Source organism: Drosophila arizonae, chromosome 5, assembly GCF_054131065.1.
Source record: "Drosophila arizonae isolate 15081-1271.41 chromosome 5, UAZ_ARI_1.0, whole genome shotgun sequence".
NCBI lineage: Eukaryota > Metazoa > Arthropoda > Insecta > Diptera > Drosophilidae > Drosophila > Drosophila arizonae.
The window spans coordinates 3,267,768-3,293,031 of record NC_142925.1 but is presented as its reverse complement, the minus strand read 5'-3'; the positions used below and the strand labels follow the sequence as shown (position 1 = coordinate 3,293,031).

The 25,264-nt window shown below is 38.8% G+C and overlaps 2 protein-coding genes, 2 long non-coding RNA genes and 1 pseudogene across 7 annotated transcripts; 3 read left to right on the top strand and 2 right to left on the bottom strand.

The window, feature by feature from the left end:
- Window positions 1-507: 507 nt before the first annotated feature.
- Window positions 508-2,884, bottom strand: LOC149268373 (uncharacterized). The gene is made up of 2 exons (XR_016270244.1): window positions 2,637-2,884; window positions 508-2,374 (listed from the first exon to the last, which is right to left on the bottom strand). It is a non-coding gene; the product is annotated as an uncharacterized LOC149268373 (long non-coding RNA).
- Window positions 2,885-3,831: 947 nt separating this feature from the next.
- On the top strand, window positions 3,832-12,309 carry LOC149268372 (uncharacterized). 2 transcript variants are annotated; one of them, XM_089469342.1, is made up of 2 exons: window positions 3,832-6,034; window positions 6,139-12,309. In XM_089469342.1, the coding sequence occupies exon 2, from the start codon at window positions 6,494-6,496 to the stop codon at window positions 7,982-7,984; it is 1,491 nt and encodes a 496-aa protein (XP_089325468.1). In that variant the 5' UTR covers window positions 3,832-6,034; window positions 6,139-6,493; the 3' UTR covers window positions 7,985-12,309. The 2 variants fall into 2 exon arrangements, with proteins under 2 accessions (XP_089325468.1, XP_089325467.1); XM_089469341.1 differs by having other exon boundaries at window positions 3,832-6,075.
- Window positions 12,310-13,269: 960 nt separating this feature from the next.
- Window positions 13,270-18,384, top strand: LOC108617309 (putative inorganic phosphate cotransporter). Its single transcript, XM_018013057.2, has 4 exons — window positions 13,270-13,521; window positions 15,815-15,951; window positions 16,009-17,082; window positions 17,875-18,384. Exons 1-4 carry the CDS (start codon window positions 13,497-13,499, stop codon window positions 18,091-18,093), a joined length of 1,455 nt encoding a protein of 484 aa, XP_017868546.1. The 5' UTR covers window positions 13,270-13,496; the 3' UTR covers window positions 18,094-18,384.
- LOC149268371 (uncharacterized) lies at window positions 15,107-19,593 on the bottom strand. Of its 2 annotated transcripts, none has more exons than XR_016270171.1 (2): window positions 18,565-19,593; window positions 15,107-18,054 (listed from the first exon to the last, which is right to left on the bottom strand). It is a non-coding gene; the product is annotated as an uncharacterized LOC149268371 (long non-coding RNA). The 2 variants fall into 2 exon arrangements; XR_016270172.1 differs by having other exon boundaries at window positions 18,569-19,593.
- Window positions 19,594-19,646: 53 nt separating this feature from the next.
- LOC108617310 (putative inorganic phosphate cotransporter) lies at window positions 19,647-23,214 on the top strand (annotated as a pseudogene). Its single transcript, XR_016270170.1, has 4 exons — window positions 19,647-19,809; window positions 20,392-20,528; window positions 20,600-21,673; window positions 22,720-23,214. The product of XR_016270170.1 is annotated as a putative inorganic phosphate cotransporter (transcript).
- The last annotated feature ends 2,050 nt before the right edge of the window (window positions 23,215-25,264 follow it).

Genomic DNA, 25,264 nt, shown 5'->3' with positions numbered 1-25,264 from the left:
TGGCTGACCACCTACTCAATTCGAGTGCAATGCAATTTTTGGTTGAATCAAATAATTTGGGTTATAGCATTTGGTATTTTGCGAATGTGGCGCCATTTGCATTTTACAGGCATTTTGTCGTTGTCATAGCATATATATGTACATACATACATACACTCATCCATACAAACGTATATACATCGTGTGTATATTTGGCAGATAACGTTTCCGGCAATGTCATCGCAATTGGCCCTGCGGTCTCGTGTGCGTGCATATGTACAGCATATAAATCAAAGTCAAAACAGCTAGACATGATTCACAAATGATCAAAACAGACGAGCCAACGGGTTGTTCCCTTCATCCCCCCTGCCAAGCATGGACATATGAAAGTCTTATAAATCAACTCTGTACTTGTGTGTGTGTGTGTGTATGACTATGCGTTGTGTTTGCACGGCGGCGGCTGCTGCTGCTGCTTTTAGCCCTGGCCGGAACCATTGCATGCGGTTGACTGTTTTTGACTGCAAGCTGCTAAGTTAGCACAAAATGTTAGTGTGTATGTGTGGCTCCCTTCGCATTCGCACTGTGCGCAGTTTGTCAAAAATTTTGATTAGCCAAAACCCCCGCCCAAAAAAAAAATGCGTTGAGGCACTTGACGACTGTTGCAGGATTGGAAAATACATCTTAAATTGCATATTTGTTGTTCTTAACCACTGCACCCCAAACAGATTCCTGTTTGAATTTTGTGGACCTAGACGTGTGTTTGACCTACTTTAAATACGCACATATATACATATGTATGTGTATGAATGTATAAACTTGACGACAGGCAAATGAACCAGTTCGCAACTGCATTTGATCTACATTACATGAATGTAATTATATTTAAGTACCAGGGCTCCAACTAAAACTGCTTTGCATTGCAACTGATAAATGTTAGTATATTTCTTTTACTTAACAGAAGCTGCACTTGATCTAGTCTCTTCATACATACTACCAGGGCTGTTAACTAAGTCTTACTTTTCCTTTAGCCTAGCTGCCTTTATAATAGGATAAGCCGATAAAATATGGCATAAGAATTCAGTTTATATATACATACATATATATAAATATATAATTTTTTGTTGGGCAAATTTAAGGCAGCTGCTGCCCAGGAGTTTTATTTACCAAGCAATTGTTGTGGTTTTATTTGAGGAGCCAACACACACACACTTACACCAATGCAGCTTGGGTCTCACATGGACATACATGATTTATGCAAATTGAAAATGACCTTAGACCCTGACACACACATACACACACACTCGCACATACAGACACGCTGGCATGAACACTGTCCATTTACCATGTCATGCATGTTGTACATGCACACATACACACGCATATATATGTATGCATGTATATCTATATGTGTGTGTATGTGTGCATTTTTGGGGCTCCTGTTGACTTGATTGTGGCAGCTGCTTGCCGCTTAGCTGCTGTTCGGACCACATGCACAGCATCCATAACCATTTACAGTTGCTGCACAGCTTAGCAGCAAAACCCTAAAGGATAACGAAGGGAGTTGGCAGGCTCTTACCCACACACACACTCTACACAGTATGTATGTATGTATGTGTGTGTGTGTGTGTGTGTATAGGTTGGCATCATGCATTTTGCATCATCAAGTATTTTTGTGCCATTATTTCATGAAATTCACATTTATTTTGCAGCTGCTCTGATCCAAAAAAAGCTCGCGTCCTTTGGCCAACAACAATACCAGCAAAAAAAAAAAAATAAATAAATAAATAAAAGTAAAAATACAAAATATTGGCCATATGTATTTTCAGCCAGTTCAATGTTTTGCTATATGGATTTGGCAAAAGAGAAAAATACGAAGAGATTAGCCAAAGCAAAGGCTTAAATAGATGCGGAGTTTAGATGGATATATACATACATACATATTTACAATACATATATGAAAAGTTCAAGGGTTTTAGAAAATAAAACATTCTATATATGTATATAATAAACAGAGAAAAATATTATGTATGGCTATGAATGTATGTGTGTCTGTATATAGTATGTATGTATGTATGTATGTATGTATGTATGTATGTATGTATGTATGTATGTATGTATGTATGTATGTATGTATGTATGTATGTATGCATGTATGTATGTATGTATGTATGTAATTATGTAATTATGTAATTATGTATTACCACTAAAACTGCTGGGGCTTCCGAATCTGGAGAGTATGTGATGAGAGAGAGAGTCCTTCAGTTAAGTGCTGTTCGGGTCTTCGGGTCCCCGGCTCGGTTCCTCCACTCTTATACTCTTTGGCTCTTCAGTTCTTCGGCTCTTCTAATATTTAATATCTCATAACATTTATTATTATTACTCGGTGATTATACTTCTGTGTAAAAAAAAACTTGATGGTCATTATTCTTATCCTTATCACATTCTTCATGATCATTATTAAAAGGTAATGTACAATGTACATTAGTAATACGATACGAAAATAACAATAAAATACCATAATGATTATTATCATATTGAATAATTCTTAATGATGAGCAGCACAATGATCAGCAGGTTAACAATTAATTTGATCATTATTAATAATATTAATAATAATAATAATAAAATTAATAACTTTAATATTTACCAAAACTCACCGGAGGAAGAAGAAGATGAAGAGCACTCCACTAGACGTCCGATCGGAAGGAGTTCAGCTGACCGACTGAAGTGGCGCTGCAACACTCTCGTCTTTATATGGGTGCGACTCTCTCCACTCAAAGACGAGCTCGTTGAGTCTTAGTTTGTGTATGCAAGCATTGAGTGGAAAATTTAAGTATGCTTGTCGTTTTTAAGTATATAAGCTTAGTATTTCTTATATGTCAAGATATCAACAAAAATACTGCTTTAAAAACATTTACAGATTATAAAAAAAATTAAATACAATTAAAAATATGTATTTATATTTTAATTTAAAATATCAGAAAGAAAACGTATATTAAAATAATGTGTACTTTTTATAGAAAATTTATTAAAATAAAAATAAATATTATTTATATCAAATTTTTATAGAAAATGTATTAAAATATAAATAAATATTATTAATATGTATTTATGTAAGTATGTCTTTATTTTCGCTCAATTAAAATAATAGCCCATGGAATTGATGATTCATGATTATTCAATTGTTTTTAGATAATTTATAAAGCTTTTTTTTTTTTTGTAATTTTTTAATTGTTGCTATTTTTATAGCTTTATAGCAGGTGTTATGGAAGAGGATGTTGTGTAGATGCTATCATTATATCATGTGTCATTTATCAAATGAATAAAATAGACTTTTTTTTTTAGACATATTTATAAAATATAGCTAATTATAATGTGGCTTAGTTTATAATGGCTTTACACGTGAGTTACCAATTCAATAATACTAATTATTTATTTCACTCATTTAGTAGAGCTGGATTAAATAAGAGTTGCTATATAAATGATATCACTAATAATTCTTTTAGTGGAAATTTTGATTGCATGTCTAAGTGAGTACCAAACAAATTTTCCATTATTCAAAATTATTATCGATCTTTAAACTAAGCACAAACAAGCTTAGGTAAGTACTAATATAAGCTTAGATAAATTTGTTTGACATGCTGAAACCCTAAATTTCCCTGCTCAAATATAATAGAAAACTTTATTATTCCAAACATTTTTTTTTTTTATATATTCCCCGTCGAACTTATGTAAAAAGTTGAATCGTAAACGATGCTAACCAAATAATCATTTATAATCATTATAAAGCCGGGTATATAATTAATAACATGCAATAATATTTCAGAGTGTTTGTTATGCACTTGCCATAGCTCCAGAAATCGTCAGTTTCATGGAGCTGCAATGAAACCAATGGAATTTACAATTAAATAACGCGCGGTTATCTGTAGTGGCGCTGGAATAGAGAAAAAAAGGAAGCAGCCTAAAAGTAGGCAATCCGCTGAGCTTGGAGTGGCTTAGAAAATTTGATCACGCGATCACGGATGTGGCAATCCCAAATCTGGATCAATAACAGGAGAAATTGTCACTCTCACCTAGGCCATAAAAACTGTTCCCAAGCGATGACTTGCCGCTTCATGGGATCGGCCATATTTTCCTCTTTCTTTTTCCGATCCCAACCACCGACTGAAACGGTTGTTGCTAAATCACGCTGTGAATAGTGAAAAGGGACTTTGAAACTTAAAGAAAAAAAAGTTTTTTTAAATTCAAGTGCTATTTCTTTTGTGCAAGTGCCAAACTATTCGGTAAGAAGAAAGTAGTGGCATTTCCAAAGGGCAGAACATATGCCTAAAATAATCTCGCACAAACCTCTTTGCAGGTTTGGCACCCAGCAAAAAAATTTTAATTTTTTTTTGCCAAAGTGCAATTGCGGCGCACAACTAAATCTTTGCATCGGCGCACAACTAAATCTTTGCATCGACGCACAACTAAATCTATACATCGGCGCACAACTAAATCTTTGCATCGGCGCACAACTAAATCTATACATCGGCGCACAACTAAATCTTTGCATCGGCGCACAACTAAATCTTTGCATCGACGCACAACTAAATCTTTGCATCGGCGCACAACCAAATCTTTGCATCGGCGCACAACTAAATCTTTGCATCGGCGCACAACTAAATCTTTGCATCTGCGCACAACCACATATAAGCTGTGCTGCAGAATACCGCATCATACATATATCTCCGCACCTGCACCTGTTGCACAATAATCATTGCCTTTTTTATTTAAGAAGTCCCACTTTTGGCGAATATTGATGTACTAATTTGTATTATAGGCACCGAGTTCATTTTTTTTATTTTTTTTTATTTCACCATGAATATAATATAATAGTTAAATAGTAGAATAATTTAAATATAACTTTAGTCATTAAGTTTAACCTCCTCCCGATGAATATTTTCCCCATTCGTAGTTTATGCATTATATTTTTTTTGCAGTTGCATGTAAATTTTTTTTTGTTAGCACAGCCTGTCGCCCAACCGAAATGGAAGCGCTTTCATCGCGGGACAGCACAGTAAGTGGAGCTGCATTATAAATTTAACAAATTCAATATTTATTATTTGTTCGTATCCGTCAGCGTTTTTTTTTTCACCCGCTGCATTAAAAAAGAAAGAACATAATGCATAAATTTTAACCTCTCTATCCCTTCTACCTCATTTCGATCAGCTGAGAGAAAAAGCTCCCCGAAAGCTTTCTTTTTGATCTGTTTATAATCTCGCATTCTCTATGCCCATAGCCACTATTTACCAATGTACGATTATTTTGTAAATAATATATCCAATGAAGGTTAATTAAGTCTAATTATTTTGGGGCCATGCGGCGCGTCTCTGTAGGTTTTTAGCTCTCCAAGCTGGGTATGGGGTCGCTGTTAATATATGCAGGTAGCCAGCGACCAAGGTAGGGTGGGCACGGTCGGTCGCCTTAAATATCAAAGGCCGACGTTCGCTGAGCAAGCACATATTTGCTTGCGAAGCGAGACCCAGCTTGGACGGGTATGTTTGTGTGTGTATAAATCTGTTCTATCTCTCTCTCTCTCTCTCTCTCTCTCTCTCTTCTTTCCTCTCTTCGAAGTAAGTGGCCGAAGACAATCGTTCGCACGCGATTTTTATTAATAAATATATTTTGGCAGCGCTAGGAGTCGCAGTTCCCCTCCTCTTACCCCTTCCCTTCTCCCGATGACCCATTGGCCGGATCCAGCGCGTGCACTGCTCCAAGCCTCCTACTCCACCATCAGCGCTTTATAATGTAACTCGTTACAGAATTAATTTTAAAATCATATATTTATTTGGCGCCCAACGTGGGGCAAAACAGTCCGGCAGCCCCGACAACAATCGATTCAAGTCATTATCAGCTGACTTATTTTATCTCTTCGATTTGTCGCGGTTCACTTGCAAAAGCAATTATGTATTCCAGTCTATTAAATGGGACGTGCGAACCTAATATTACATATTCTTGTAGCTGGATGTGGATTTCAATGGACACGCTCTATTATCCTCCGCGCAATGAAATTGTGGTATCGCCGCCTTAATGACTATAATTTTAGTCATGAATAGGGTTTATGTCATTTTTGCTTCTGTTTCGTTTTGTACTCTTCACTAAAATTTTCTACTTTCTTAGCACCTTTGTACCCGTCTAAATTTATCTAATGGATGTGTTCGCATGGTACCCCAAAATCGTATGTAATTGAAATATTCTTTTGAATTTGGTTTACTTATTATTTTATTTTTTTTGCAGTTACTGTTTTGCAGATTTAATTTCGTTTGCTCTCTTCAGTTTTTTTTGCTTTTATATAGGGAATTATCAATTAGTTGATTTATTGTGTTCCTTTTCTTTTTTATTTATTATTTTTTTTAGTTAGTTTAACTGAATTATTTAATTCTTTATTATTCCTACTAGTTAATAGTCAGTTAATTTTTTTTTTACTTACTTACCATTTCTTTGCAATATAGTTGCCAATTATATCGATTCGAAAATGCCTTTAACGCGTAGTAGCGAAAATTTATCCCGGCCTGACGAGCCTATCATAAACTGTTTTATTTGTACAGAATCTATTATTAATGAAAGCCAGCTATTTAAAACAAGTTGTGGCCATACCTTTCATCAATCGTGTTTTAACACCAAGATAGCTAATAAGACAGTCTGTCCAGTGTGTAAACAGTCGCTGCGATTACCGAGTGTTGACGTCAGTACAGAATCTTTAAAGGATAAGCCATCAGGGTCGAATGTAGCAACTAAAACTAGATCCCAGGCAAGAAAGACAGCAACCTCCAATATGTCTGAAGGCGATATTTCGTCACCTGCCTTAGTTTCTTCAGTGGCGCCCCCCCTTACTCCAGACTTGGCTACAATAATAGCTGACGCCATTTCTGCCGCTTCACTTCGGCAAACAGAATTGATAGCTCAGATTTCTATGAGGCAAAGTGAGACGCTGTCGCAGGTGATAGAGAGTGGCTTCCAGAAACTGCTTTCATCATCCGCAGAGCCGCATACAAGTCGCAGTCCCATACTGCCAGTGCAAGATAATACCAGCAATCTTGGCCAACAAGAGTTTCAACCAGCTTCAACTGTATCTGGCACCCATTCAAACAATAGATTCACGTCATTAGGAACGGATTTGCGACCAGATCGCATCAGCCAAATTATTTCAAATTGGAAGGTACGTTTCAATGGCAAAACGGCCTTGTCAGTAGAAGATTTCATTTATCGAACTGAAGCTCTTACGCATCAGACTCTAGAAGGCAATTTTGAGCTGTTGTCTAGATACGTTAGCAACCTCTTTGATGGTAGTGCGAGTGATTGGTTTTGGCGCTATCACAAAAGTGTGCCTGGGATTCGCTGGCAAGAACTTTGTTTTGCACTTAGAGAGCAATTTAATGATGATAGAACTGACCTTCATATCCGAGCTGCCATAGATAGGCGTAAGCAAAAGATAGGCGAACCCTTCGATGAGTTCCATGAGGCCATCGTATCACTTGCGGACAAACTTTCGAGTCCCTTGCGTGAGTTATCTCTACTCCAAATTCTCCGTAATAATTTGCTCCCTGAAATTCAGCATGAACTTCTTTATGAGAGAATTGAAAGAGTTGCTCAGCTACGTCAGTTGGTGCGCACACGCGAAATTTTCTTGCAAACGATTGGCAAGCCATTAGTGAATAGGCCGCATCCTATACCTATGCCACGTCGCTCAGTAAATGGAATCGCAATAGAGCACGAGTCTTCGGATGAGGACGTCGACAGTCCAGAAGTATCAGCAGTAAATTTACTGTGCTGGAACTGTAATGCGACAGGGCACAGGTACCAAGATTGTACTGCGGAACGTCGAGTATTTTGTTATGGTTGTGGCAAACCCGACACGTATAAGCCTTCGTGCATGAAATGCAACAAGCATTCAAAAAACTTGTCAGCCCGTGCACCGTCGACCAGTGCACGCAAACAAATGAAGTCGACATCAACCAACACATAGATTTTCAGTCCGTTGACTATACCAACGACCCAATTACGACCTCACAACTTTATGATGCCCATTCCGAAACAATACACACACAAATAAGCTCCAAATCTCGCTCTCAACTACGTCGTATCTCAGCAAAAAAACGTCATAAGATAGAGCAGAAGCAGCTAATGTTAGCTGTGATAGCAAACGCTCAAGATATTAGGCCATATGCAAATGTTAGTTTATTAGGAAAGAGTATTACTGGCCTAATGGACACAGGCGCTTCCATAAGCTGTATTGGTGGTGAATTTTGTAATCATGTTCTTAATTCAAATATCGTATTTAAGCCTCTGAATTCAGCTGTACGTACTGCAGATGGCAAGGCACAGAATATAATAGGCAAAATCACTACAGAAATCAAATTTAAAAATGAAGCTAGAATGTTGACATTTTATATAGTACCCTCCTTATCTCAAGATTTATATTTAGGGATAGATTTTTGGACCCAATTTAATCTTCTTCCACTGGAGGTGGTGCCCACAGTCAATAATTTGTCTTCTTTAGAGGATCGCAACCTAAAGCCACTTACAGTCACGCAGCATCAATTGCTGCTGCAACACATTAACATGTTCCCTTCTTTTGCTAAACTGGGCTTGGGACGAACAACTCTTCTTTCGCATGAGATTAATGTCGCCGGAGCCGCTCCAATTAAGCAACGTCATTATCCAGTTTCACCAGCAGTAGAAAAGTTAATGTATGAAGAGCTGGACAGAATGCTTAAATTAGGCGTGATAGAGGAGTCACAAAGCGCTTGGTCTTCTCCAGTTGTGTTAGTTCGCAAACCAGGAAAGGTTCGTTTGTGTTTAGATAGCAGGCGTGTTAATGCGGTTACCGTTAAGGATGCGTATCCTATGCCGTTCATCGATGGTATTCTTAGTAGGCTACCAAAAGCTGAATTCATAACCAGCTTAGATTTAAAAGATGCTTTCTGGCAAATTCCACTAGAGCCGAAGTCACGCGATAAAACCGCATTTAGCGTACCTGGTAGGCCATTGTATCAATACACTGTTATGCCTTTTGGGCTTTGTAATGCTCCACAGACAATGTCGAAGTTGATGGATAGAATAATACCCACTAATCTGCGTCGTGAAGTTTTTATCTATTTAGATGACTTGTTGGTAGTTTCAGATACTTTCGAACGGCATCTAAATGTCCTAAAAGAGTTGGCAAATCACATAAAAACAGCAGGTTTGACCATCAATATTGAGAAAAGTAATTTCTGTCTCAAAGAGGTAAAATATTTAGGTCATGTGATTGGCAATGGCACAGTTAGCACAGACCCAGATAAAATTGTATCTATTACAGAATTCCCAGTCCCGAGGTCAGTCAAACAAGTTAGGCGGTTTTTAGGTATGACGGGATGGTATAATAAATTTATTCAGAACTATGCCACCATTGCATCCCCTATAACAGACACGCTGAAACATAAACAAAAATTTGTATGGGGTGAATCAGCTCAAAAAGCGTTCGAAGAACTCAAGGAGAAGCTTAGTACGGCTCCAGTTTTGCATAGTCCAAATTTTGACAGACCATTCTCTATACACTGCGATGCCAGCCATACAGGTGTTGGTGCTGTGTTAGTCCAGGTAACAGAGAATAATGAAGAGGTACCGGTGGCTTTTATGTCTCGTAAACTTAACCGTTGTCAAAGGAATTATTCCGTAACGGAAAAAGAATGTCTGGCAGCTATTTTAGCGATAAAAAAATTTAGAGCTTATGTTGAAGGACAAGAATTTTCTGTAGTCACAGATCATGCTTCTCTAAAATGGCTCATGTCTCAAACTGACTTGAGTTCTCGGTTAGCAAGGTGGGCTTTAAAACTTCAGGGTTATGATTTTAAAATAGTCCATAGAAAAGGCAGTCAAAACATTGTACCAGATGCTTTATCACGGGTGTACACAGAAGATGTGTCTGCAATCTCAGCCGATTGTCTAGTGGATCTCGACTCAGTTCATTTTAAGACATCTGATTATCTAGAACTTAAAGCCAAAATATTAGCCAATCCATCTAGATCACCAGATGTGAAGGTAGTTGACGATTATATATATCGGAGAGCTGATCACGCGTCGGGTGAGAAAGTAGCCGATGATCTGTGTTGGAAACTTTGGGTTCCCCAATCGCTGGTTCCAGAAGTCCTTAAGAAGGCCCACGAGCCTCCACTAGCTTCTCACCCAGGCATAAACAAGATGCTAGATAAGCTGCGCCGCTATCTTTATTGGCCGAAAATGGTAGTAGATGTAAAAAAATTCGTTAATAATTGCGAAAGTTGCAAGTGCAACAAGCACCCAAATTACACACTACGTCCACCCTTAGGAAAATCGGGTTCAACGCAACGCGTGTTCCAAAAACTTTATATTGACTTTCTAGGTCCATATCCGCGAAGTCGCACCGGGAATATAGGAGTCTTTGTTGTTTTAGACCATATGTCGAAATTTCCTTTTTTGAAACCCGTCAAAAATTTGACTGCCGACGCCATCACAGACTATTTAGAACAGGATTTGTTTCATTGCTTCGGAGTTCCTGAAACTATAGTCTCTGACAACGGTGTACAGTTCAAGTCTCAGTTGTTCAACGTATTATTACAAAAGTATGGAGTTAATCATACATATACGGCCGTTTATTCCCCACAAGCAAATGCTTCGGAGCGAGTCAACCGATCGGTGATAGCAGCAATAAAGACATATATTGCACCTGACCAAAAAGATTGGGACGCTCATCTAAGCTCCATCTGTTGCGCTCTGCGTTCAGACGTGCATTCGGCTATCGGCACAAGCCCTTATCGAATAGCCTTTGGCCAAAATATGGTGACCAATGCATCCACGTACAAACTGCTACGTAATTTAAACTTCTTAGAAGATCGCGCTATTCAATTTAATCGTGACGATTCATTTGATCTTATACGCGACAGGGCAAAGGATTGCATGCAACAACAACGTAATCGAAACGAGAAGATCTATAATATGCGTTGTCGTGACGTTTCGTTTGTGGTAGGTCAGGAAGTTTACAGGCGTAATTTTCAACAGAGTAATTTTGTACGGGGCTTCAATGCGAAACTAGCTCCGAACTTCGTAAAGGCAAGAATTAAGAAAAAACTTGGCAATAGTTATTATGAAATTGAAGATTTGCAGGGTCGCTTGATTGGTAAATACCATGCAAAAGACCTAAAACAATAATCGCAGAGTCCAGCGCGAATCACCCTATAGTGTGATTTTGGTAGGGGGGTCTTGTAGTGGCGCTGGAATAGAGAAAAAAAGGAAGCAGCCTAAAAGTAGGCAATCCGCTGAGCTTGGAGTGGCTTAGAAAATTTGATCACGCGATCACGGATGTGGCAATCCCAAATCTGGATCAATAACAGGAGAAATTGTCACTCTCACCTAGGCCATAAAAACTGTTCCCAAGCGATGACTTGCCGCTTCATGGGATCGGCCATATTTTCCTCTTTCTTTTTCCGATCCCAACCACCGACTGAAACGGTTGTTGCTAAATCACGCTGTGAATAGTGAAAAGGGACTTTGAAACTTAAAGAAAAAAAAGTTTTTTTAAATTCAAGTGCTATTTCTTTTGTGCAAGTGCCAAACTATTCGGTAAGAAGAAAGTAGTGGCATTTCCAAAGGGCAGAACATATGCCTAAAATAATCTCGCACAAACCTCTTTGCAGGTTTGGCACCCAGCAAAAAAATTTTAATTTTTTTTTGCCAAAGTGCAATTGCGGCGCACAACTAAATCTTTGCATCGGCGCACAACTAAATCTTTGCATCGACGCACAACTAAATCTATACATCGGCGCACAACTAAATCTTTGCATCGGCGCACAACTAAATCTATACATCGGCGCACAACTAAATCTTTGCATCGGCGCACAACTAAATCTTTGCATCGACGCACAACTAAATCTTTGCATCGGCGCACAACCAAATCTTTGCATCGGCGCACAACTAAATCTTTGCATCGGCGCACAACTAAATCTTTGCATCTGCGCACAACCACATATAAGCTGTGCTGCAGAATACCGCATCATACATATATCTCCGCACCTGCACCTGTTGCACAATAATCATTGCCTTTTTTATTTAAGAAGTCCCACTTTTGGCGAATATTGATGTACTAATTTGTATTATAGGCACCGAGTTCATTTTTTTTATTTTTTTTTATTTCACCATGAATATAATATAATAGTTAAATAGTAGAATAATTTAAATATAACTTTAGTCATTAAGTTTAACCTCCTCCCGATGAATATTTTCCCCATTCGTAGTTTATGCATTATATTTTTTTTGCAGTTGCATGTAAATTTTTTTTTTGTTAGCACAGCCTGTCGCCCAACCGAAATGGAAGCGCTTTCATCGCGGGACAGCACAGTAAGTGGAGCTGCATTATAAATTTAACAAATTCAATATTTATTATTTGTTCGTATCCGTCAGCGTTTTTTTTTCACCCGCTGCATTAAAAAAGAAAGAACATAATGCATAAATTTTAACCTCTCTATCCCTTCTACCTCATTTCGATCAGCTGAGAGAAAAAGCTCCCCGAAAGCTTTCTTTTTGATCTGTTTATAATCTCGCATTCTCTATGCCCATAGCCACTATTTACCAATGTACGATTATTTTGTAAATAATATATCCAATGAAGGTTAATTAAGTCTAATTATTTTGGGGCCATGCGGCGCGTCTCTGTAGGTTTTTAGCTCTCCAAGCTGGGTATGGGGTCGCTGTTAATATATGCAGGTAGCCAGCGACCAAGGTAGGGTGGGCACGGTCGGTCGCCTTAAATATCAAAGGCCGACGTTCGCTGAGCAAGCACATATTTGCTTGCGAAGCGAGACCCAGCTTGGACGGGTATGTTTGTGTGTGTATAAATCTGTTCTATCTCTCTCTCTCTCTCTCTCTCTCTCTCTCTCTTCTTTCCTCTCTTCGAAGTAAGTGGCCGAAGACAATCGTTCGCACGCGATTTTTATTAATAAATATATTTTGGCAGCGCTAGGAGTCGCAGTTCCCCTCCTCTTACCCCTTCCCTTCTCCCGATGACCCATTGGCCGGATCCAGCGCGTGCACTGCTCCAAGCCTCCTACTCCACCATCAGCGCTTTATAATGTAACTCGTTACATATCGTTCGCTTAATCAGGCAGATGATAAAACATGAATGTATACAGTATATAGTATGATATGTGTGAGTGTATAGGAACGGTAGAGCAGAAAGTTAAGCACGTCTAATTGCGGTAATAAATGCAATAGTGCTTGTCGTTCAGTTGATGTCTGGCCTCAGCCCGGCCCGGCCCGGCCGTTCGGGTCTGTGTCAATAGTATATTCAAGACGTCGCTCTCCAAATAATGCTCAGACGTATTTCAGTTATTGACACGCGTAGACGCCGCGACTCGGGAGTGTGGGTGTATGCGAACGGGTAGTTGGATTTTAAACGCCCGATTATAAAGCTATTAAGTATTACTATAATAGCGAAAAACATAAGAGATAGCTCACTGTCAAAAATGGGCACTGATTTAGAAAATAAAGGTGAATATTATGAAGTGTGAAAGGATCAACGAAGTGTGAAGTGATATACAAATATGTTGGATATATCTATATCTATACAGTTTATATATTGAATATATGAACTGATTGGATAAGTGATTATATATAAATAAATTGTTATGAAAAACACAAAAATCACAGTGAAAAATGTTGTAAAGCAAGAAAGTTAATAAAAAAAAAAAAAAAAATTAAAAATAAAATTGGGCTAACACTTGCTACATAAGTGTTGTTATTTTCTAAGCAGCTGCAAAGTGTTGAGCAGAATTTTGGAATTTTAGAAGTATATATATGGGAATGAATATATTCATATTAACTAAATTTAAAATGTCAAGTAGTTGTTTCTTTTACTATACTGATTTACCACCTACTTCAAGAAGGTATTATGACTGGCACGTCTAAACGAGAATTTCTGTAGCTTTTATAGCATATCAGCATTCATTTATGACGTCTAATGAAGCCAATGACTGGCAATTTGAGTTATATAAAGTGAGCGAGGTTATAGAGATATGCCGATTAGGGTCTTAAAGCATCAATTATAGTTTACCCATTAAACTCCAAAAAAAAAAAAAAAAAAAAAACATGTAAATTACAGTATTAATTTCCTAAAAGATTAACTTAAAATTGTATATAAAATTATATATAGAGAGAGGTAGAGTCGTATATAAAGAGAGCAATGCAAAATTAAACAGCTGATCATGTCATAGATCCCTCCATAGCTAATTCATTCAATCGTATCAAATAGTAACAAACATGGCTAATTAAAAATTGTACAAGTTTTTCAATTTCAAGCATGTATCGATTACAACGCTCTAATTTGTCAAATTTGTCACAGAGACTTTGCTAATCTTGAACAATTTTGAAAAATCGTTTAAAACAGAAACACATTCGAATCATGTTTGCACGTTTGAACTATTAAATGAAATTAAATGATGCGTGGGAATGATAAGTGTAACTTAAAACATTGAGAAACTACAAAGAGTAGACTGGGTTATACCCTTACTTAGGTGAGATAAATGAAATATCGATGGGATAGGAAAAAGTAAAACTGAGAGAGGTAGAATGTGAGAGCAAGAGATGGAGACTGGGACTTAAAGAAAACACAATGTATGAAGATGGATTAAAAAATACGAAAATAAGAAAAGTTAGGGAGAGAACAGGGATTGAAACGGGTGAATATTAAAGGGGGAGAGAAAGATAGAAAGAGGGAAAGCTAGAGGTAACTAAATAGATATACAGATAGTGTAAGAGAGAGAGATAGGGAGAGAAAGAGGGAGAGAGAGAGAGAGAGAGAGGGAGAGAGAGAGAGAGAGAGAGAAGAAAATCTGTATAGAGAGTGGATAAGATAAAATAACTTTATGAGCACGAGAGATCCCCATTGAAATTATATACATATATTGTAAAAATGATAAAAATATGAAATATAATAAATAATCACTTACTATTATTGTCTTACCTCAATGTAATTGCTTTGATATGGGGATATCCGTTTCGTTTATCAATAGACGTCATAAATATTTTGCTGTAAATAATTTTAGTTCTCACGATTAGATTAAAACCAAGTTCTCAATCAAGGGAAAACACACTTTTAGGTTTATTGCAGCCATATAAACTTTTGTTTATTCGAGTACCATTGAACTTGATCGAAATCGATTTAGAATGTGATTTGCGATCCGCCTGAATGAAAACGACATGAATGACCGATAAAATGGTCGAATTGGCCTCGATCGTACTCAAAAATAATGCTTGACTTCATAACAAATATCAAATGGGTGTTATATATATAAATGTGTTTAACATATTCTAAAGTCAGCGACACTTGATGCATAAACGATCGGAATATACTATGAGAATAGTTGTGGGAATGAGTTCGAATGTGAAATACCCTGTATAAGTTAGTTGATGTTATCAGATCTACAAATTTTTCTAATGTCTTACTGTCTTATTATTCTCACTTGTCTAACTTTTCTAGTACTGGACTAGTTACTAATTGCAAATGAACTAGTTTGCTGACACAAATCTTAAACAGTTTCATAGTGTATGTATATCGGAGCTATTTTACTACTCCATTTGGCTTTACTTTTCTTACTGTAGGATTTGTCCTGCTTTCCGCATAGAAATTTGTCAATCTCTAATTGTAAATGAACTAGTTCGCTTACACAAATCTTGAACAATATTATACGGTATATAAATATATTTATCTCTGATTTGTCTTACTTTGTCAATTCTAAACTAATTTATCTCTTTTACTTCGTCCTCATTTTCCTCCCACCTTTAGGCCCTTGCCTGGGCATACGACATCTGCAGGCGGTGCTGCTCTTCTTGGCCATAGCTGTGAACTATATAGCCCGACTCAATGTCAGCGTGGCTGTCGTAGCTATGACAGATGCAGCGACCTCCAATCCAGATTTTCCGGTAAATTGACCTCTACACGGCATCTGTGATATACTCTAAATACCTCTCCGCTTGCAGGAATACGACTGGTCGGAGGCACAGAAATCCTATATACTGTCGAGCTTCTATTGGGGCTATATAGTGACTCAATTTCCAGCTGGCTTTTTGGTGCGTCGCTATGGCGCTAAGCTGGTGCTCTTCATACCCACCTTTGCGACGGCCTTGCTGAGCTGCCTCACCCCCGTCTGCATTAGCTGGGGCGGCTGGCTGGCGTTCAGTGTGCTGCGCCTGATAATCGGATTGTTTCAGGGCCTAATCTTTCCCTGCATTCACGAGCATCTGGCCAAATGGTCGCCGCCCAAGGATCGTAATCGTTTGGGCGTCTTTGCCTATTCGGGGTCCGATTGTGGCTCCGTTATGGCCATGGCTATTAGTGGCTTGATTGCCGAGAGTTCGCTGGGCTGGCCGGGCATATCGTACGTTTCAGCCGGACTCTGTGGCATTTGGTGCATCCTTTGGCTATTGCTCGCTGCGGATAATGCGCCGAGCTCACGTTTGATTGGCGACGATGAGCGTGATTACATTGAGCGTTCGATGAGGCGCAACGACGGCTTCCATGACCAGAAGATAGCGATACCATGGCGTGCTATTTGGACCTCGGCGCCGTTCTACGCCCTGCTCGTTGTGCGCAGCGCTCAGGGCTGGGCGAACTCAACGATGCAGCTGCAAACGCCGGCATACATGCACGGCGTACTCGAGATGGACATCAAGAGCAACGCCCTCTATTCGGCTCTGCCCTTCCTGGCCATGTGGTGCATGTCGTATGTATATTTGGCCATTGCTGATTTGATCATGGCCAGGAAGTGGATGTCGCTGACGACGCTGCGCAAGTCCATCAACACGATATCGTATTGGGGTCCGGCGGCCGCCCTGATTGGCATCGGTTTTCTTGACAAGAGCCAAACGAGCTTGGCCATTGCTCTGATGACAATTAACGCCGGCCTCAATGCGGGCTCCGGCATCGGCAGCATTTTGACCATAATCGACATGTCGCCCAATCATTCCGGCATGTTAATGGCCATCGTCAATGGCGTGGGCAACATCTTTCCTCTGCTGACGCCGCTGCTGGTGGGCGTCATTGTTACCGAGCCGGTAAGTTCGAGCCTAGTGCCTGCCGGGTTGCCCAAGATGGCTTTAAGTAATGTTGTAAATACCTTTAACTCAAAGGGTAGATTGCGTAGGTGTAAGCTTAGATGACCAATGGCACTTTCCTATATTTGAGTGGGAATCGAGTTGAGTTCTATAGAGCTTAGCCGGCCTGTCTATTAGTCCGATTGTCCTTCCGTCCGTCTACTTTTTATTCATTCAGCTGCTGGCAAATGTATTTGAAATTAGTTTTTTCTGTCAATCCGTCTTTATATTCATATTTTAATCTATCCGGTTTGCCTATCTATCCGCCTTCGTATTCGTATTTCTATCCGCCCTTTTATCCATCTGTCAGACAGATGTATATGCCTGTCTTTCTGTCTGTCTTATCAAATGATTGTTTATTTCCTAGTTTCTAATTATCCCTCTCAGTCTCTTGTATATCCGTCTTTTAATACACTACTGCATATAATTATATTTATACGTCTATTTGTGCATCTACTTATCTAACTATTTATCCGCATATTATCCGCATATTTTCCCATCTGATTATCTGTCTGTATTCCTTCCCATACTTATCCGACTGTTTCTATATTTTTCCGTTTATCCGTGCCATTGTTTCTTATCCGCCTGCTTATCCGTTCTTACTATTCTATCAATTTAGATATTGTTTGTCTATACAACAGCAACAGAAAACGTTTGCAAACATATTTTAGGGTATTTTCTAGTCGATTGCCTCGCATCTAATTTATTCTCAATTGTTTTGGATAATATCTCGTCGCTTTATCTATTTCGCAGAGCTCGCGCACTCAATGGCAAATTGTTTTCGCATTAACGGCCATTGTGTTCTTCATTGGCAACCTAGTGTACATAATTTGGGGTACGACTGACCAGCAGCCGTGGGATGCGGTTGACTTTCTCAAGCCGCGCGATGCCGAGCAACAGCAACAGCAACAACAACAACAGCAGCAGATGGAGCTATGGAAAGAAAAATCGAAAAGCGAAAAGGAAATCTAAATAGTAAATAGATGTAAGGCCAGATTAGCTGTGAACTGTAAAATAAGTAGAAATTAAGCAACAAATTAAATTAATATGCGGCGTGGCATGCGGCGTATACGCAATGTACACACAAACAAACACAAACATTGCGTATACGCAGTGCTCGGCATGATTCAGTCTTGACTGGCGGAAGAGAACAAAAATGAAACAAACAAAAAAGTGAAACGAAAAATGCGGTTAAGCATTGATTGTACTGAGCTGTGAGCCGGACAACTGCGTTGATTTTTAATTAAACATTTTTAAATCGTTTTTGCATATATTTTAATTTCTGGTTTGCCTCGCGCATCTTTCGCTGTTGCTTGCTGCGGCTTTACTATTTCTGCTTTGACATATAAGAAAAGTGAAAAGATCCTCGGTGCCTCCACTAAGCCACTCTTCGGATATACGGCTCTTCGGCTCTTCTAATATTTAATATGATCAGTAGCTTACCCACCAAAGAAAGAAGAAGATGAAGAGCACTCCACTAGACGTCCGATCCGAAGGAGTTCAGCTGACCCACTGATGTGGCGCTGGAACAGACTCGTCTTTACGTAGGTAAAAGTTTGTGTATTTTTCACTCAATTAAAATTATTTTTGCTCTTTTAACTATCCAATGGAATTGATGATTTATTATTTAATTGTTTTTAGATAATTTATTATTATTATTATTTTTGTTTGTTGCTTTTTTTTTTTACTTTTTACTGCATGGTAGCAAGTGTTATGTTAGACAATGTTATGTAGATGCTATCATTATATCACGTGTCATTTATTAAATGAGTAGAACACATTAAAAAACCAATATACTCAGTTCACTTTCGTGAATGAGTTTTAAAAAGCGAGCTAATTATACTCTCTAGCTTAATCTATAATAGCTTTACAAGTGAGTTACTGATTCAATAATACCTATTATTATTTATTTCACTTCTATTTTTTTTCTTTTACAATGTATTGTGAATTTAGTGGGACTACAATAAATAAGAGTGTAGTTAATTTTTAACTTTTTCTACTCAATTATTATTGTATGGGTTTTTAGTATGTATAGGTGATACTTGAATCTTTAGTTGTTATAAATTTAAATAGCTAAATTTTAATAAATATTTTCCATGTATTCAGGAAACATTTCTCATTTTTTTTTTTTCATATATTACCTCTATTTGCCATAGCAATAGTGGCAACTAAGGCTTTATAAATCATATCACTAATACTACTTTTAAGTGAAATTTTGATTGCATGTCTATGAGAGTATATTAAAATTTGCATGTATTTAATCATTAAAATAGTTATCCCAAGCTTCAAACGGGCACTAATAAAGCTGTTCTGATTCATACTCTATAGTATTTAAATATAAGCTTAGGGAAATTTTTATGGCATATTAAACCATAAATTTCCCTGCTCAAATATTATAAAGAAATATATTATTTCAAACTATTTTTTATATATTCCCCGTCGAACTTATGTAAAAAGTTAAGTCTCGGCCCGGCCTAGTCTTCTCTGCTCTGCTTTGCTCCGTTCGGGTCTGTGTTAATAGTATATTCAAGACGTCGCTCGCCAAATAATGCTCAGACGTATTTCAGTTATTGACACGCGTAGACGCCGCAGCTCAGGAGTGTGTGTATGCGAACGGGTATTTGGATTTCATACACATCATAAGAGATAGCTGACTGTCAAAAATGGACACTGAATTAGAAAATAAAGGTGAATATTATGAACTGTGAAAGGATTAAAAAATGAAGGATATATATAGTATGTGAACTGATTGGATAAGATTGGATAATGAACAAACTTTTATGAAAAACACAAAAATCCCATTGAAAAATGTTGTGAAGCAAGAAACTATTTAACTTATGGGGAAAAAGATAAAAAAAAAAAGAAATTGGATGAGTTGTCAAAAAATATGATTGACTTGTACTGCGTATGGTTTACACGAGTATGCATGCCAGATTTCTCTAGCTCCTATAACTTTTGGGATCTAGATGTTCATACGGACGGACGAGCGGACAGACGGACCGAGCTATATCTCAGTTCGTCGCCCTGATCAAGAATATTTTTATTTTATGGGGTCTGCGATGATTTCTGCCTGTTACAGACTTTTCACAAAGCTATTATACCCTAATTTCCCATTTTTAATGGGTTTAGTGTATAATGAACTTCTTCGTTCACACAGATCTTAAATAGTTTTATAGGGTATATAAAGCATGGCTGGTCTTATTATTTTCCATTTGTAGACTATGTAATCTAAACTCATATTTCTTACCTCGGCTCATCTCCTTCTTATAGGCCCCTGCTTGGGCGTACGACATCTGCAGGCGGTGCTGCTCTTCTTGGCCACAGCTGTGAACTTTATAGCACAATTGAATATCAGCGTGGTCGTTGTGGCCATGACAGATGCAGCGACCGCCAATCCAGATTTTCCGGTAAATTGACCTCTACCCGGCATCTGCGATATATGTACCTACCGACTCAAAATAACCCGGTCCACTTGCAGGAATACGACTGGTCGGAGGAACAAAAATCCTATATACTGTCGAGTTTCTATTGGGGCTACATAGTGACTCAATTTCCAGCAGGGTTACTGGTGCGTCGCTATGGCGCTAAGCGTATGCTCTTCATACCCACCTTTGCGACGGCCTTGCTGAGCTGCCTCACACCCGTCTGCATTAGCTGGGGCGGCTGGCTGGCGTTCAGTGTGCTGCGCCTGATAAACGGATTGTTTCAGGGTCTAATGTTTCCCAGTGTTCACGAGCATCTTGCCAAATGGTCGCCGCCCAAGGAACGCAATCGTTTGGGCGTCTTTGCTTATTCGGGTAGCGAATGCGGTTCTGCTATAGCCATGGCTCTTAGTGGCGTGATTGCGGGTAGTTCGCTGGGCTGGCCGGGCATATCGTACGTCTCAGCCGGACTCTGTGGCATTTGGTGCATCCTTTGGCTATGGCTCGCTGCGGATAGTGCGCCGAGCTCACGTTTTATTGGCGGCGATGAGCGTGATTACATTGAGCGTTTGATGGGACGCACCGACGGCTTCCACGACCAGAAGATAGCGATACCATGGCGTGCGATTTGGACCTCGGTGCCGTTCTACGCCCTGCTTGTTGTGCGCGGCGCCCAGGGCTGGGCAACCTCAATATTGCAGCTACAAACGCCGAGATATATGCACGGCGTACTCGAGATGGACATCAAGAGCAACGCCCTGTTCACGGCTCTGCCCTTCCTGGTCATTTGGTTCATGTCGTATGTATATTTGGCCTTTGCCGATTTGATCATGGCCAGGAAGTGGATGTCGCTGACCACGCTGCGCAAGTCCATCAACACGATATCTTTTTGGGGACCAGCGGCCGCCCTGATTGGCATCGGTTTCCTTGACAAGAGCCAAACGAGCTTGGCCATTGCTCTGATGACAATTAATGCCGGCCTCAATGCGGGCTCCGGCATCGGAAACATGTTAACCATTATCGACATGTCGCCCAATCATTCCGGCATGCTATTGGCCATCACCAATTGCGCGATCTGCATCTCTCCGCTGCTGTCGCCGCTGCTGGTGGGCGTCATTGTTACCGACCCGGTAAGTTCGAGCCTGAAGCCTGCCGAATACCTTTAGCTAAAAGGGAAGATTGCGTAGGTGTAAGCTTGTGGCGAGCAAACATCCATTATGCTATAACACTGATAGCATTTATCTATATTTGAGTGGGACTAGAATTGAGTTCTAGACAGCTTTGTCATCCTTTCTGTTGGTCCGATTTGCCTTCCGTCCGTCTACTCTTGTAATCACTCAGCTCTTAGCAGATGTGCTTGATAATTTTTGCAGGTGTGGAACTCTGTTCTTCCATTTCTTCTGTCTCTACTTAATTAAATGAATCTATTATCTCATTACTCAGTATCTATATGCATGAACTTCCATCTCATGAATACATGATTTTCCTTCTCTACCAACTACTTTTATCCGCCTATACATTTTATCTTCTGCATTTATCTGCCTAGATATCCTATCTATGTCTTTCTTTTCCTGTATTTAATTGTCACTCTCTCTATCTGTAGTTTCTCATTCTTATATATAATTGTCTATCTGCCTATTTATCCGTATTTATCCATATACATATGTTTGCCTGTGTATCTATTTTATCCACTGATTATGCTATCCCCTTTTTTCTTATCCGCCGTTCTTTGCTTATCCGTCTTTTCATTTGTATACACTAATGCATGTATATAATTATATTTATACTCATATTCTTCGTCTAAACTATTTATCTTCCATTCTTTATATATCCGACTATTTCTATAATTATCTTATACATGCTTATCAATGCTTATCCGTCTGGTTATCCATTCTATCATTGTGTATATCTGCCTTTCTCTAAATATATTTGTTTATCAATATAATTTTGATAACCCCAATGGCATAGGACATGTACTTAAATTATTATCTTCTTAGGATAGAAATAAAGTTTTAAGCGTGAATATAGCATTGCAGAGTTTCGAAAAGTCGTATACTCCCAATTAGCTCATAGTCTGAGTAGCTTCTGGCAGGTAATGAAAAAATTTGCAAACATATTTTAGGGTATTTTCTAGTCGATTACCTCGCACTTAATTTAGTCTTTATCTATTTCGCAGAGCTCGCGCGCTCAATGGCAAATTGTGTTCGCATTAACGGCCATTGTGTTCTTCATTGGCAACCTGGTCTACATTATTTGGGGTACGACTGACCAGCAGCCGTGGGATGCGGCTGACTTTCTCAAGCCGCGCGATGCCGAGCAGCAACAAGAAAAACAAGCAGCCACTGGAGCAATGGAAAGAAAAATCGAAAAGCGAAAAGGAAATCTAAGTAAATAGATGTAAGGCCAGATTAGCTGTGAACTGTAAAATAAGTAGAAATTAAGCAACAAATTAAATTAATATGCGGCGTGGCATGCGGCGTATACGCAATGTACACACAAACAAACACAAACATTGCGTATACGCAGTGTTCGGCATGATTCTTGACTGGCGGAAGAGAACAAAAATGAAACAAACAAAAAAGTGAAACGAAAAATGCGGTTAAGCATTGATTGTACTGAGCTGTGAGCCGGACAACTGCGTTGATTTTTAATTAAAAATTCTTAAATCGTTTTTGCGTGTATTTTAATTTCTTGTTTGCCTCGCGCATCTTTCGCTGCCGTTTGCTGCTGCTGCGTCTTCTTCTTCTTCTTCTGCTTGAGCCGCCGCAAAATGTAATAGAAAATTCTTGTTACTATTTCTGCTTTGAAATGAATTCATTTTCTATTTTTGGTATCTTTGGGCCACGCATTTGCATGGCCAGCAGCCGAGGCCGTAGACGACTTTCAGTCACTCAATGCCGAAAATAATCAAAAAAGAAAGAAAAAAATAAAGCAAATGCAAGAAATTCCCAAAAAAAAGGCAAGCAAAACGAAACTTTGCACACAAATCAGAAAAATGGACACTTGGCGGAATTTATGCACGAACGCGTGCGCACAGTACGCTCTCAGTCCGGGAATTGTTTGCCAGCAGGCAGGCAGGAGGCAGCAGCAGCAGCAGCAGCCAGTGGACATAGCCAACAGCAGCAGCAGCGGCAGCGGCTGCCGCCCAACAAGGCCAACAGCCATAGCCATAGCCACAGTCAGATCCTAGCGGCAAGTATGGCAAGTGGCATGTGGCATGTGGCATGTGGCATGTGGCATGCGGCATGCGGCATTATTTTTTGCCCCTCTCCTCTGCTTTCTTATGCTACTTCTTTTTTAGCCAGTTGCGCCGCCAGCCGCCCTCGAGCCGAGCACCCAAAAAACCAAAACTGAAAACCGAAAACTGAAAACCGAAACGAAACCAAAACGAACATGTTTTTCAATTAAAATCGTTGCGCAGCGCACAAAAATTCATTTGAATTGCCCACAGCGGATAGCAGCCAAAGACAAGTCATAAATGACCACTTTCATACACACACACCAGCACATACACAGATACACACACGCACACAAATACAAACACATGCATGTACACACGTATACATATATGCCAGCTCACACATATATAGACATGCACTAGATTGGTTGATCAGGTATCGCTTGCAGAGAAAGAGAGATTGAGAGTGGGACAGAGAGAGAGAGAGAGAGAGAGAGAGAGAGTGGGAGAGAGAGAGGGAGACACAGAGTGAGAGAGGAGAGAGAGAGAGAAGGAGATTTGATTTAGATAACGTCATAAATTTAATAGCTTTGTTTTCAATAATAATATTGAATATACGAAAAATCTTTGTAGCCAAAGTCAATTCAATTCGTTTGAAGCTTTCTAATTCCTGCTTTAGTAGTTTTAGACTCGATTCCATTGGCTCTATTACATATATCATATAGATAATCTATTGACCTACCTCATAGAGCTCCATATGCCCATATTCCATATTCCATATCCCATATTGCATATTCCATATTCCATATTCCATATTCCATATTCCATATTCCATATTCCATATTCCATATTCCATATTCCATATTCCATATTCTATATTCTATATTCCATATTCCATATTCCATATGCCCATATTCCATATTCCATATTCCATATTCCATATTCCATATTCCATATTCCATATTCCATATTCCATATTCCATATTCCATATTCCATATTCCATATTCCATATTCCATATTCCATATTCCATATTCCATATTCCATATTCCATATTCCATATTCCATATTCCATATTCCATATTCCATATTCCATATTCCATATTCCATATTCCATATTCCATATTCCATCTTCCATATTCCATATTCAATATTCCATATTCCATATTCCATATTCCATATTCCATATTCCATATTCCATATTCCATATCCCATATTCCATATTCCATAACCCACATTCCACAAGAGAGAACATAGTCAGTCGTCTCTGAAGCTATTAATATTCTCTCCAGAAATACTAGAAACTCGTAACAAATCCCAGAAATTGTCATGTATCAATAATTGATGATATATCATCGAGAAGCTTTAATTACATAAAGCCACAAGGCTTTGTCCCAATGAGTACGCCTCAAAGTCGCATCGACTTGGGTCAGCCACACACATCCCTACTCAATATGGATATCCATGGACATATTTTGGTAAATAGTTTTCGGCAAATATATTATTGTGAATATATTTCATGTTTGAATGCATCGAATGCATTC

Bases quoted from the DNA above. Each gene is read 5' to 3' on its own strand.
- LOC149268372 (XM_089469342.1), top strand. From the start codon at position 6,494: ATGCCTTTAACGCGTAGTAGCGAAAATTTATCCCGGCCTGACGAGCCT.
- LOC108617309 (XM_018013057.2), top strand. From the start codon at position 13,497: ATGGGCACTGATTTAGAAAATAAAG. The intron at 15,952-16,008 runs GTAAATTGACCT...CTCCGCTTGCAG, and splicing joins CCTCCAATCCAGATTTTCCG to GAATACGACTGGTCGGAGGC. The intron at 17,083-17,874 runs GTAAGTTCGAGC...TCTATTTCGCAG, and splicing joins GCGTCATTGTTACCGAGCCG to AGCTCGCGCACTCAATGGCA.